General features: G+C 56.1%; 3 protein-coding genes and 1 non-coding gene across 4 annotated transcripts; 2 read left to right on the top strand and 2 right to left on the bottom strand.

The window, feature by feature from the left end:
- Positions 1-2362: 2362 nt before the first annotated feature.
- B0I36DRAFT_354881 (uncharacterized protein) lies at positions 2363-3593 on the top strand (the record flags this gene model as incomplete). The annotated part of the gene is made up of 2 exons (XM_046157359.1): positions 2363-3098; positions 3166-3593. 2 exons carry the CDS (start codon positions 2363-2365, stop codon positions 3591-3593), a joined length of 1164 nt encoding a protein of 387 aa, XP_046006888.1.
- A 732-nt stretch (positions 3594-4325) lies between these two features.
- On the bottom strand, positions 4326-6009 carry B0I36DRAFT_395574 (uncharacterized protein; the record flags this gene model as incomplete). The annotated part of the gene is made up of 3 exons (XM_046161527.1): positions 4326-4847; positions 4924-5232; positions 5419-6009. The coding sequence occupies 3 exons, from the start codon at positions 6007-6009 to the stop codon at positions 4647-4649; spliced, it is 1101 nt and encodes a 366-aa protein (XP_046006889.1). The 3' UTR covers positions 4326-4646.
- A 1424-nt stretch (positions 6010-7433) lies between these two features.
- Positions 7434-11520, top strand: B0I36DRAFT_425506 (uncharacterized protein; the record flags this gene model as incomplete). Its single annotated transcript, XM_046162328.1, has 5 exons — positions 7434-7849; positions 7917-7933; positions 8000-8323; positions 8391-9602; positions 11460-11520. The coding sequence occupies exons 1-5, from the start codon at positions 7631-7633 to the stop codon at positions 11518-11520; spliced, it is 1833 nt and encodes a 610-aa protein (XP_046006890.1). The 5' UTR covers positions 7434-7630.
- Positions 10447-10521, bottom strand: B0I36DRAFT_t181. Its single transcript has one exon. It is a non-coding gene; the product is annotated as a tRNA-OTHER (tRNA).
- Positions 11521-14554: the final 3034 nt, after the last annotated feature.

Consider the following 14554-nt stretch of genomic DNA (forward strand, 5'->3'; position numbering starts at 1 on the left):
GATGAGAGGGCATTGGCAGTCAGCACGCTAGCGGCGCCGGCAAAGGCGCGACCCTCCGTCGGACGTGACTAGGTCCGAACCTAATTGTTAGCCATACTGACCAACGCCCCTCCAGGTTTTCGTAGGGGTACCGCTGTCAGTGCTCGAGGCCAGTCGATATGGCTATTGACGGAGCGTGAAGCGTCGTTGACCTCCCGTTGTTAGCGTGGGGGGTTTAAGGCCTTGATAGTACGTTGATATGAGACTACCAAACCATTCCCAGTAGCACCCAACATGAGCCAACACAACCCAACATAAACCAACACAGTCACAAGCGCTATCGAGGCCGAGGCGCATCACCGACAGCATAGACACATGTTAGGATCAACCATTCTAAGTCAGCCGAAAGTCGGAAAATGCCTGGCACGGAACTGATACTTTAAGCAAATTATCACTCTCAGAGGACTCCGTCATTCCTCTCTCTACCTGTATTTGAAATCACCCATTGCTCGATTGTCCAAAAGCTCCACCGCCAAGGACTCCACGGCTACCGTGCGCTCGTGACGCGGCACATACCTGCCACCCCCCTGCCGCCTGTTACGGCCTGAGATCGCGACAAAAATTATGGCAATATTTCGAATGTCAACTGGAGGTTAAGCCCCCCCGAAAAACACTATGATCATATACGATACCGCCTTGGATGCCGAAGCTGCTCCGGGAACACCAGAGGACAGCCGATGCAAAGCTTCGCAGCTTGTTGAGCGGCTTATCAATTGGTTTCGATATGGGAACTGTGAGGACTTCACAGGCGCCCTTTCTATTTTCTCAGCTTTGTGTCTGAAGCAGGGAAAGATGAGCGACGCAATACAAGTTCAGGCAGCGGCCGATGGTGGCGGCGCCGAATCACCTTTGATAACGAAGGTCTGAAGACGCTTGACTATGCCAAGGCGCATGAGTAGTTTCCGCTAGAGCTGCCTAGTTGTAATTGTCTTGTCCTGAGCCGTAGCACAACGGCTACGAGGGCGCAATTCGAATCTGCAAGATTCATTGACGCTTGGCCTTTCAAGATGCGCGTATAACCAGCTCCGGGTGGACTTGTCTAGATCGCCAGCAAGAAGCGACTCAATACCGCGGCTCTGGAAACGATCCGGGGTTGCGGCGCGTGATGTGCACGCCCAGGCTATGTTCATTGAAGCTCTTTGCCTGCTGGGCCTTGAGATGGGGACATGACGCTCGAGCATATACTCCCTGGGCCACACTGCTTCGACACAGAGGGAAATGCTGACTTTACGAAAGACGTTTTTTGCCTCGTGATTGCTTAGTTCGCTGAGTCAACGAGTGAGTGTTTGTAGTTGTAATCGCCATGAAGATGAAGGTAGTCGTCGAGCTGGTAGACCTGCTTCCGAATCTCCGGTGGTAGGGAGAGGAACGACAGCGTCACTCTGGTGTCAATCATGGGTCTCCTGAGCAAGTTGTCACGACTGATGGATGCAAAAGAAGCTGTGCAAAGCCAACAGAGAAGCGATTGTTGGACATGCGCGGGCCAAAGATGGCCGCGGAGGCTCACACGGCAAGTTCAGGCCGAAATGCATATTACTCGGGTCCTAGACCACACAGCAGATCATGATGAGGCACGACAAGAGTTTAGTAAGCTACGCGGCGGCTCAAGTCCTCACGTGGCACCAGTGCTCGCACCACGAGCAGCTGTTTGCAGCAAGGCAGCGTAGTTGAACCTGTACAGTACTTCCCATCGACTCAGAATTGCAGTGGCACTGGCGCCCTCAACTGGGCACCACTTAAAAAGTACTTTGTGCAACCAAGCACAACCAAACACTCAGCATCAAACATAACCAAACATCCAACACCAAACAAAAATAAACACTCAACACAACAAAACAGCAAGTAGCTATGAAAGATCGGGACTAAGCGACCCTTTTCGAACAAGCATGTCGTCCTGCGAGGCCCGTGGGCTGATCTCTGCCCGAAGCACCTTCGGCAGTGGGACGTTCGGTAAAGTCTAATTTGCCTCGCAGCATCCTCAATGTCATAGCTGCGAAGGTGGAAGATGGCGAAATCCTGCTGGGGGAGATCCAAAGACGCAAGACGGCACATTAAACACGATTGTGGTTGAGCAACGTGGCAACGGAAATTGAGATCGTCCGGACCCGCGAGCGCAACTTTATCGCTCCGGACAAGGCTGTTGACGAGCTCAAGAAGCGTCGTAACGATGCAGACCGCCCGTCTGCTGCAACCTCATTCCCCAGTGGTCTCCTGCCATTCAATCAACGCTAGCTTTGCTCTGTTCTATCCGGTATTATCCGTCCAGCTTCGTACCCTGCCCGCTTATTGCTATCCTGTTCGTTAGTCGTTCGCATAAGGGACAATGACTGCCGAGGTCAAACCGACCCTTCTCTCCATACCTGGGGAGATTCGCAACCACATTCACCGGCTTCTGCTTGACCCGAATGCAAACCGCGAATACGACCCTAATACTGATAAATACAACTACAGATACGGCGACTCCCTCGCCCTCTTCCGCGTCAATCACCAAATCTACTCAAAAGCCCAATACATCTTCTGTCAACTAAATATCTTCGTCTGTGTCGAGATAGAGCGGCCTAAGGGGACGCACGCGCTCATCCACGCGCTTGGAAGTCATGTCTCCTTCGTCAAAGAGGGTCAACATGCAAAATCCTTCACGGACCACAGCCTTAGCTTGCGCGTTTCGCGTGTCGTCCGCTTCTTCATGGGACAAGAGGAGCCGCTGCACTTCGTCATGCTCCTCGAGAATCTGAACAAGCCCACTCACAGCTGGCTTTGCGCGCATCTTGAGTATCCTGGCGCCAATGGATATCTGGAGCTCGAATTGAGTCTCCGTGACCGTTGTCTTCTGCACCAAGACGAGGCAATGACAACTGAGTCACTGCAGCGGCAGCTGCTTATGCCCTTCGGCATGGTTAAATGTCTCCGTAAAGTCACCGTGAAGGGCAATCCAACTCCGCTGCCGTCGGTCGTATGCGAGTCGCGCAACGCACAACGCGACCCCATGCCTACACAAGAACAATGCTTGAGCGAAGCGACTAGGCTCAAAGAGGAAGGCAATAAGGCACTCAAGCAGGGTGATTATAATGAGGCCCTGAGAGAATTACACGGAGGCCCGAGAAGCGATATACATCGTTATCAGAGGCTGCCAGCGACACGACTACGGCCAGGACTTCTTCCTTGATGTGTTTACGGAACGGGATCCGCCACGCGGCAGGGAATGGCTCGACGCGAGAGAGAAACTAAGCATGCAACTTCTGGCAAACACATGCCAGGTATTTCTCAAGCTGAAGGACTGGAATCGACTGATAGAATGCGGCCAGCAGACCATTCATTACTTCAGATCATTTCGGGAGCAGGGGGATATGCGGCCATTGAGGGAAGCATGCCGTCGTATTCCTGGTGCCGACTCGTTTGCTAAAATTTACTACCGAACAGCGCTGGGGTACAAGGCACTTGGGGAGAAGGATGCGGCCGTAAAGTTACTCAGAGTTGCAGAGGTATATCTACCACTTGAACGGGCCATTCAGAACGAAATCGCAGGATATGGTTCGCGCGCTGGTCGAGCTTGATTAAATCTTGTCCACCATCGGGCAGGAAACTGTGGCAGGTTAGAAATCGCCGCTCTGCTTAATCATATTTAGCGTACCGAACACTTAGTTGTACACATCGGTATAGAGATAAACGGGCGAAGTCGGTATATTCTTGGATCTTGCTTGTAAAGCCTGTTCCTTATGATCGAGACGTTGTTTGTGCCTCAGACTTACCTGCACGTTTCAAAATACATAAACACCCAATGTCTCTTCAATTAGCAAGGACTCTCAGTTGCTTCCTAGCACCTAGATTCATACAGTATCCTCCTGTTCACCGGTGATCTTGTCAAATGACGACTAGTTTTACCACTGGTGACGAGACACTCTCTCGCATCGTCAATGATGTAATCAAGGAGGCCGAAGCATTCAGCCTAAGGCTAGAACATCTGGAAGAGGGCGCTCTCAATGCACGGCGCAAAGTCAGGAGAACAAAGCTGAAACAAATCAGGTCACGATTCGACGCGCTCATTGACAAAAACGAACGTCAGCGGGAAGAACTCAGCAATACACTTAAACTCTGCGGATTGAATATTGATGATCCCGACGCCGTCATGAAATTTATAGAGAAAAGCATCATCAAAGCCGCATGGGGCAGTACTGGCGACACTCGTGAGAGGATGCGGTTGGTTGGGATCGATCAATTGCGGATAGGCTATTACGCCCGCATGAGAGGTGTCATACTTAGGAGTTTTGGCATAGACTAACGTTATCCTTAAGTGTATAAATGCTATATACGCACAGTGGTCGTAACCTATAAGTCCTCGCCTTTCGGGCATTCACTAACAGTATGCTAATTCCCAAGCCTTCATCCTCCCCACTATACCAGTCACTAGCCCAAGAGAGCCTCTTCGTTGGCTCACATCTGGACGCGACTGCAAGGTCACAAACGAACCAAAGTGTAGGGTTATCCAATTTTGCCAAAGCACATTGACTCTGGCACCAACTTGAGACACACAAGGACTCCGCGAGGATGACTAGGCAAGGAGACATGATACATCACGCCAATCTCCATGTATCGGCACCGATGGCTGCCTAGACGTGGGCTGTCGTCGACTCCTTATCAGTCGCCACAGTCTGCACCACCGTGGTAGCCTCCTGCGGCGTCCACAAAGCGCTGTCACCCAGGCGGTCCGCCGTCAGGCCAGCCCTCCCGGGATTCTTCATACCCGCCTCAACCTGTCGCTGGTATGACACGTTGCGCAGTCTCTCGTGCTCGGCGGGCGTCAGGTGCAGCTATGTCGATTTCACACGCCATCTTGTCAGCTTCTATTCCACCATGACCCCATTCAAAACATAACAGAGCACTCACATAAACCTCAACCGCAATGGCATGCATTGTCAACGCCAGCCACCCAGCGGCCGCAAACAAGACAAGAGTCGCCGCGGCCCTCTCCATGAGGTTGCCACCCGTATCAGCGCGGACAAGCACCTGCAGCTCGTCATCGGCCCCATCATACCACGGATGGCAGCTGGGATACCACTGCAGCACGAGCCCCTGGTTGTTCCCCAGCGTGTCGTGAATGATCTTGCATGGGCGCGCTATGTAGTACGGGCCTGTCCGGGACAGGATGGGTGCGCCAAGTATGCCGATGGGGCGGAGGGTGATGATGGAGGTGGCCTATGTATGTTAAAATAATCATGGCCGTCAATAGTGAGGTTCCAATCTTTTCTTGTAATACAATAAAACCAAAAACAGGAATGCAAAGGAACAGGAGAAAGAGAGGGAGGGAGGGAAGGAGTAGAAGATGGGAAGACAGAAAGAAAAGCCAAGACAAAGAAGGAAACACAAAAAAGCAAAACTCACATAAACCCACGCCCTCAACATCCACTTCCTATGCAACTCAATCTGCAGCCTCTTCACATTCCACCACGCCAAGCCCAACGCAATAAGAAACACCGCCCCCAGCACACCAATATACATCTGCGTGTCCGGATCCCCACCCATCGCGTCCCGCGCAATCATAAACACCGCCGCCGTCGACACCAGCGACAACAAAATCACCACGTACCCATTCAACCTGTGCACGAGCAGCCAGCGGTGCCGCACGACCGGCACGAACTGGACACAGACCAACAGCCCCGCCGGGAGGATGGTGGCGAGGTGCATCAGCAGCCCCACGCGCGTGTGGCCGCGCAGGCCAAAGTAGCACTGGCCTGGCCCGGCGTGGAGGTTTTTGTTCGTGTGGGCAGACAGCGGCGCGCAGAAGATGCCGTCGTAGTTGAGGTAGGCGAGGCGGGCGAGGACGAAGCCTAGGAGACCTGAGGTAGTCATGAACCAGAGGATGAAGTTGTAGCCTTTAGTGAAGCCAATGGGCCGGTAGATTTTGGCGGCGTAGGTATCGAGGCGGGCGGCTAGGCTGCGAGGGGGGTGAGGTTTAGGGTTGGGGTCGTCCATCTTTACTTGTCTGTCTGCCAGTCTGTGTGGGAGGAGGTTATCGTCGTTTGAGATAGAATTGGGTGTTGCTAAGAGCAATGAAGAGGGGAGGACGGCTCAACGATCGATGGATGATAGGAGCAGTGTCTAGTTTAAATAGGTCTCGCAACGTTGAATTAGCAGCAGACTTATAGTGACTGAGCACCTACCTGAATAGGTATCAGCCTCAGATCTATCCAGGCATGGACAGATGCATGGAGCGGCTTTAATGGAGATACCGATATACTCGCCAAATTGTCTCTGCAGCTAAGGCGCGGGTGGCCTGCACGGTTAACCCAAAAAAGGCTCGGGCCGTATTAACTTGGCGGGGCAAATTGAACACCTTTTGCGTGCTAACCGCTAGAATTAACTATTTGACTACTTTGAAGCTGTCAATAACGTTAATATTCGCTTTTCTTAGTGTTGTAAGCGTGCATTAGCTGTGTAATACGGCGTGACTGTTATACCGGTGATGTGGGCATTAGCAGTGTAATACGGCGTGACTATTATGCCGGTAATGGATTTCTGAGGCATAAGAGGGTAGGGACTAATAACTCCAGGTCTCTAACTAGGCGAGGGCGACGTGAAGAAGACTCACATAAACCCGTTTCTTTTTGCCAGATCAACCCCCTCCTCGGAAGTTCCCTATTTCGTTCCTCTCAGCTTAGGAATTCCGTCACACGCAGCTTCGGTCCGGCGTCGTCTTAGTTCTTCCGTGGAGGGGATCCAGCAGCTTCTGTTAGTATATCCGAAGCGGACCCCGCCTGTTGAAAGCTGTCAAATGTTAAGAGAGGAGCACGAGGTACTGTTGCACCTTCATTCAGGTCTGACCACTGAGCTCGGCCTGCATATGTCGTGGCATTATTCTAACCACCTGCCCTACTGCTGCACCTTCCTTACTTAATTCAACCTAGCTAACTCAATAACCCCTCCAATCTACAGACCTTCCAATTGCCAATTCGCAGGGCGCCCTGGTAGGCCAGTCAGATGCCTGGCAAGTGCAAATTTACGTACAGACGACATCAACCTGGCCCAATTCGATGCTGGGGGGCATGTTGGCGACAGTCACAGGCAGACCCACAACACCAAAGAAAGCGAATATGGACGTTGTTAGCAGCTTCAAAGTAGTCAGAATACGTTGATTCCACCAGTTAGCACGCAAAAGGTGCTCAATTTGCCCCGCCAAGTTGATACGGCCCAAGCGATTTTTTTGGTTAATCGTGCAGGGCACCAGTCCAACATAATTCAGCACGGGTCCACAATGGAACACCTCAAGAAGGGGTCTTCCCCACAGTAGCAAACCCACAGGCGCAATCTCGGCCCGGCAGCGTGTCGAAGCATGCGCTTAGTAGCAAAGGGCTAATTCCGATTGGCGTCAAATTGTAGAACTCCGCCGCCTCATGGCTCGGCTCTCCGCAAAATAGCGACGAACCCCCGGCTAATCCGAGAAATCTAGATGCGGCTGTTTGGGCTCCGAGAATGCCACCTGGTTACTTCCCAAACGGGCGGTATTCTCAAAGGGCATGATATGACCTTTTCTTTGAGACGATGCATCATGTACATTGCGTGATCGTCAGATGAAAGCACGAGTAAGAATGCCATAATGGCCGTCGTCGTCCAACCTTCTGCTGCTGTTGCTGCGCCAAAGCATCTCCACGGCGAAATCCCTTCGAGGAAGCTGACGCGGGAGGAGCTTCTCAAGACGCACAAGACGTATCTGAAGAGGAACGATGTGAACCCAGATGCGCCGAGGCCCGTCAAGCAACCGGAACTGGCCGAAGCGTACCCGGCGTCGACCAAGTCGATACATGATGTGGAGATTGTAGGTTTCTTTACTTGCGCGCCTGAACACATCTCATGGAGGTTGACGTGTGCTGTGCCGGAAAAAGATACCCTTGGGCGACCTGTGTGTCTAGACGCACCATCGCGGGCGCGGGATCATCGTTAAGATCATCAGCCCGCCATAAATCAGCGCAGGCGCCGTGAGCGTGGTTGAAGACGCGTTCGGAAATGTCGACAAGCTGGCCGTCTACAACCAGCCCGATTCCTCCACCCTGTCGGCTGTACCCGAAGGCTGCGTCGTGGCCGTCAAGGAGCCGTACTACACGCACAACGGCGCCGCGCACGACTACATGATCTGCGTCGACCACCCATCTGATGTGGTGCTGCTGCGCTTTACCGACCCGTTGATTCCCGAGCCGCTGCGTCTAGGGCCGCTGCTGAAGTCGGCCAAGGAGTGGCGCACCGCCGGCGACACAGCGTTTATCGAGAAGGATTACCCGACTGCCGTGTTTTGGTAAGTATCAAGACGAGCCATCCTAGTCACATCTTCAACTAGCCAGAGCCTGACACAAGATGACTAGCTATACCGAAGCCCTGGAGACTTTTGAAGACGACAAACTAAAAGCGCCCGTATACACAAAATGGGCGGGCACAAATCTACTGCTTGGCCGGTACGATGCCGCCCTTGCCGACTCCCTCGCGTCGCGTACCGGCGGGGTAGGTGACTGGAAGGCCTACTACAATGCTGGACGGGCAGCATACGGGCTGTGCCAATACGCGACTAGTCGTGAGTACTTATCGCGGGCGCTCCAGCTGAACGCCGAAGGGGCTGGGGGCGGTGTACGGCGCGAGCATGCTCGATGTTTGGCGCGGCTGCGTGAGGAAGAACATGGTGACTACGCCTTTGCAACGATGCTGGCGTCACTCAACCCGCAGCGCGTTCACCTCGACTGTGGCTCGTTCTTGCGGAGGACGCGCATTGCCGAGTCGCAGCACCACGGTCGAGGCTTGTTCGCCACTGAGGCCATCCGAGCCGGCGAGCTGGTCTTTGTCGAGAAGGCGACACTCATGCCCAACCAGTACGAGCCGATGCGGGCGTTGGCCGCGCTGTACGCCATGATTGTGCGCCAGCTTTGCGAGAACCCGTCTCTGGCGCGGTCGGTACTGACGCTATATGCGGGCGAAGAGCTACCGGAGAGATCAGTCGAGCCGGGGACTGCAGTGGACGGTGTTCCGATTGTTGACGTATTTCTGGTCGAAGGGATCAGCACCAAGAACAGTTTCAGCGCGCCACTAACGTCCATCGACAACACGAAACCCACTCCTCCCGGCGCCGCGGTCCGCATGGCAAAGGGTCTCTGGGCCCACGCCAGCCACATGAACCACAGCTGCGTTCCTAACACGATGCGATCGTTCTTAGGCGACATGCTGATCAGCCGGGCGACGCGCGATATTGTAGCGGGCGAGGAACTCTTTCAGCAGTACGTGCCCGTCAAGTCGCTCCTCGACGGGCGCAATGCCGAGTACAAGGGCAGCTGGGGCTTTGAGTGCGCGTGCACGCTTTGCACGGGAGAGCGCAAGTCTCCGCCAGCCATGCTCAACCGTCGTCGCGAAGCCCTCGCCGCCGTCGAAAAGGCCTGCAACAAGCGCCAGCCCGGTCGCGACGGCATCATGGTTGTGCCCGATGCTGTCATACGCAACATTGACCGTCTCGCGCGCCAGCTCGAGGACCTGCATGAACCCGAGGTGTATGATAAGTTGCCGCGGCTCCCGTTGATCTATTCCTCGAATTGGTGCGTGGCGTCTCATTCCCATTGCCCGTTCATTGATGCCGCGTAAGATGACGCCTGTAACCTGACCATCATTCCCGGCCGGGTTGGCCTCACTTTCGGCGATTCCTGGTGGGACAGGGGGCCGGGGGCACGGGCCATTGAGCCCATTCCGGTACCCCAACTAACCCCAGATTGAGTTCATTCCGGCCAGCGAAAAATGGGCTAACCCACAGCTAACCCAACCCCAAGCCCAACCCCAACTAGCAGGGGTCCGAACCTGTGGGGCCCAGTGGCGCCCTCATATGCGTACATGCACAGGCCGCACGACGACGAGGGAGGCGCGTCGACTGCCAGAGCAAGCAGGCAGGCAGAGGCGCGCGCAAAAGAGAGAGGCAGAGAGAGGAGGGCCAAAAAAATGCCACGCCTAGGAGTCGAACCTAGCTCTTCAACTGTGACTAGCTCGAGCGTCCGGGTCGGATGGCTCCACAAGCTCAGGTTAGGGACCCTTATTCCTGCGGCCGACGTGGGAATGGAGAGCTATATAGCAGTGACGTCATGACCGCTAGACCAGCGAGGCTCTCTGGCTGTTTGTTAAATAGTCAGTCGCTTATTTGGATATATAAGGCTCAGGCAGGCAGGCAGGTCGGCAGGCTGGTCGGCAGGCAGGCCGGCAGGCAGGTCAGCAGGTAGTTCGGCGGCAGCGGTAGCAGGTCGGCGGAGTAGTGGCAGTTCGTCGGAGCCGGTAGCAGGTCGGCAGGTAGTTAACATAGCGAAAATACCTCCGAAGCGGAGGAAGGGGTGCCGGCAAAAAGAGCTACCCACTTGAGAATCTCTACGAGACGAAGAGATTCTCAAGTAGGCGCAGTAATCCGGCCCGGAGTTGAACCAGGGATTCCGCTTAGCAATTGCTAGCGACGTCTTACCGCTTGACCACCGGGCCTGTTTGTTCTTAAGAGACTGGCTGCTTATTTGGATATATAGGGTCTGGCCGTGGCAGGCTGGCAGAGGTCGGCAGGTAGGTCGGCGGCGGCGGCGGTAGCAGTTCGGCGGCGGTAGTAGTTCGGCAGAGGTATAGTAGTTTAGCGGCGGTAGTAGTTCGGCGGCGGAGGTAGGTCATTCCCGGCCCGGAAGGGTACGGGCTATTAAGTTCATTCCGGTACCCTGAGTTCATTCCGGCCAGCGTAAATGTGCTAACCCCTAGCTAACCCAACCCTAACTAGTAGGGGTCCGAACCTTAACCCCCCCAGCTCAGCTACGCGTGTACGGCTAGGCACTGCCGCGAAAAGGGGGACAAGGTAAGTAATAGGTAATAAAAAGGAGATAAGCGCGTACGCGTAACAGCGCGAGCCCGGGGAGTCTAAAGGGGAGAGGGGACGCGCGTAAGAGGAGATAGAGGGAGGAGGAGAATGAAACGGACGCGCGCGCGCATTTCGATTGAACTATAATACTAGCTTAGGGTCTCTTCCCAAGAATATAGGCAAGAGTCGAAGATCAGAAGTAGTACCGAGAAGAGAATCGCATACGACAGGTAGTACTCCACGATGGACCGCAGCAGCCAGGGAGGCGACTACGAGAGCGATTACGGCAGCGCCGCGCAGCAGCGGCAGCAGCAGCAGCAGGAGGACGCGAGAGCTACAGCAACGACCGAGCCAGCAGTAACACCAGAGCTCTATCTATATCGGGCAAGCCGCGTACTAGTCTGCACACTATGTAGGGCAGGAATCGCAGCGGCCGTAGGTGGTGTAGTTACCCACTACCGACAGAGGCACCAGCTTAAGGGCGGCCAGCTACGGGCAGTCAAATCGGCGGCAGCGGGGCCGGACAGCGGCGGCGGAGGTCAAGTCTGGGAGGCCCACATGGCGGCGTACGAGGCTAAAGCGGCCGCCGAAGAGGCGGAGCGGGGCCGGATTATCGACTACGAGGCCGGCGTCGACTATGAGTCGCCGTGGGTGAGCCAGATGGGCTGGGCGGCGCATCTGGCCGGCAAGGATATGGCGGAACTACGGCGCGCCGCCGAGCCAGGTCTATCGACGAAGGAGCTAGCTAAACTAAGCTGGTCCGTCCGGAAAGAGAGGGAGGCTTCGGAGGCGACGCTCGTACGGCTGGGCCAGAGCTTCAACCGGGTAATCGAGCGGTGTAGCCGGCGGATCGGCCAGGTACCCGTGGAGACGCTCTGCTGGCTAGCAAGCCGCGACCCGAACCGGCCGTCGCCGCGGCCGTTCCGCGTTAAGCAGGAGGCGCATACGATGGAGAAGTACCGGAGCTACTGGCGGCGCTATCTCTGCTACTGCGTCCGGGTCTTCCGGCTCGGCCGTACGGAGGCGAGGAGGAAGCACCAGGTCCAGTTTACCGACCAGCAGTGGGCCGCTCTCGAGGCTATTATAGAGGCTCTCGATAGTACGGAGGAGGAGAGCTCCCGGGTAGGGGGCGGCGGCGAGGAGGAGGAGAATCGCGAGGGCGGCGGCGACGACGGATATCTAGACGAGGCCGTCTTCACGTTCTGTGTTCTGTCGCTTACGCAGCGGGTACTAGTACAACCGTACGTAAACCCGCTACTACACTTCACTACCGTACTCGCGATCGACCCCGTCCGAGCACGATTTCGGCCGCCGGCCGAGTTTACAACACTACTAGCGGGTCTAGCGTGGTGTAGCCGCGTACTACTACTAGAGTACTTCTTCGAGCACGTCCCGATCCAGGAAGAGGATAGTACTACGGACTCCGGCGAAGGGGAGGACGAAGGGCGTAGCCAGCTCCAGGCTAGGGATATCGACGCATTTATGGACGGCTATCGGCAGTGGATCGCAGACGGCTCGTACAGCCCGTTCAGTACGCTAACCCGGTTCTTAACGATCGGAAAGGGCTACCGCCAGAAGGAAGGGGGGGCAGCACGGATTATCTGGGAGGACGGGAAGCAGGCGCTCCGGCTACACGGCTTCCGGATCGAGGTCCAGAACTTCCGGCGGATGGCCCAGGGGCTCGTCTCAACAGCCGAATCGGCGCTCGACGGGCTTCTGTACGGCCAGTCGGCGGTACTACTAGGACGGATCGAGCTTAGCAAAATCAACGACAGCGTAATGTACGAAGGGGGTGGGAAATCGTTCATCTCAAACCCGCAGAACAGCTGGCTTCAAGCCGGGCCCCGCGTCGTTGCCGAGCTCGTTTCGGAGAGGCTCTGGTCGTCCCAGCGGCAGCAGTACCACCGGGAGCGGTCGCAGAAGTGGCTAAACCAGATCGGAACGCTGAAGAGCCAGCTACTCGTACTAACGCACGTCTGGGGAGGCCAGCCAGGCCGAGGGCCCGAGATCACGAGCGTGCGGTATCTAGATACGAAGCAGCTAAGCCGGAGCGTCTATATCTTCGACGGGCAGGTAATGCTCGTAACGGACCGAGATAAGGCCAAGTCGATCCGGGGCTACGGCCGAAAGGTCGCACGCTTTCTCCCGGAACGGGTCGGGCAGCTACTTGTCGTCTATCTCGTCTGGCTAGTCCCGTTCGAGGAGATGCTTCTCGATGCGATTCGGGCTCGAAAACCGTCGGAATCGCTGCGGCACTGGCTATGGAAGGACGGCCGGAAAGGCCGCTGGGGAACGGACGTGCTTACGAAGGAGCTTAGGGCAGCTACGGCGGGCTATCTCGGCGTCGAGCTAGGTACTTCGACGTACCGCCATCTCGCGATCGAGCTAGGCCGTACGATTCAGGGGCTTATCGTACAGCAGAAGGAGCTCGAGGTCGGCGCGGCCGATGACGGATACGGGCCCGAGGATGAGGAATTCGACGAGGCTACTGGCGAGCTACGACCGAGGGACCGGACGGAGGTAATCTGGGATCTGCAGGCGACACACAGCAGTGCCATGGCACGATCGCACTACGCGATCAACATCCAGTTCCCAGGGCAGCTACAGCCGCAGATGATCGCCAACTACCGCGAGATCAGCCGGCTCTGGCACCAGTATCTGAGCTGGGATAGCCAGGGTAAGGGCAAGTCGCCGGACCAGGCGCAGAAGCGGACGAGGAAGCGGAAGCGAGAGTCTACGGAGGCCGAACTCCCAGGTAGGGAGGAGACGATAGAGTCGAGCCCAGAGCCGGCGAAGCAGAGGAAGACGCTCCCAGAAGCCGTCGGGGAGGTCCGGCGCCGGGTCCAGCACGGGCTCGAATCGATTATTGGGGCCGGTGCGCGCTGGAGGACGGCAGAACAGGAGCAGGCCATGGTCCGGATCATACAGATGCGAGGCGGCTCCGTACTCATCGTCGTACTACCGACGGGCGGCGGCAAGAGTCTACTATTTATGGTCCCGGCGGTACGAGGGTTAAACGGCGGCGTTAGTATCGTCGTCGTTCCGTTCGTAGCGCTGATCGACGATCTCGTCGCGCGGGCACGCTCGTTCGGGATCGACTGCGTACGCTGGAGGTCGGCTGAGGAGGAGGGCCGGGAAGCTAACTCGCTCGTGCGCGTGGCTAGTCTAGTCGTAGTCAGCGCCGACCAGGCAAGCAACCACGAGTTCTGCAACTACGCAGACACGCTACGGAGCCGGAGGCTACTACGGCGGATCTTCATCGACGAGTGCCACACGATTATCATGGACGTCGGCTACCGGAAGAGGCTCGTGGAGCTGAAGGGGCTGTACCGGTACGACTGTCCGGTAATCTTGCTTACAGCTACGCTCCCGGTGAAGCTAGAGGGCTGGTTCCGGCAGCAGATGATTGCGGAAGACGCCGAGATTATACGGGCACGGACAACGAAGAAGAACATCCGGTACGCCGTTACTACGGTCCCAAGTAGGGCCGGACTAGGAAGAGGCCGGAAGGTTGGAAACGCGGTGCAGGAGGAGGTCGTACGACTGGTCGAGGAGAGGAAGAGCTCCGGGTCGCTTAACGGCGATAGGAAGGGGGTAGTGTACTGCCGGTCGAAGAAGGATAGCCAGAAGCTGGCGGAGCGGATCGGGTGCGGGTATTACCACAGCGGGATGGAG

The sequence above is a fragment of the Microdochium trichocladiopsis genome (assembly GCF_020744255.1).
Source record: "Microdochium trichocladiopsis strain MPI-CAGE-CH-0230 chromosome Unknown B0I36scaffold_11, whole genome shotgun sequence".
Classification (NCBI taxonomy): domain Eukaryota; kingdom Fungi; phylum Ascomycota; class Sordariomycetes; order Xylariales; family Microdochiaceae; genus Microdochium; species Microdochium trichocladiopsis.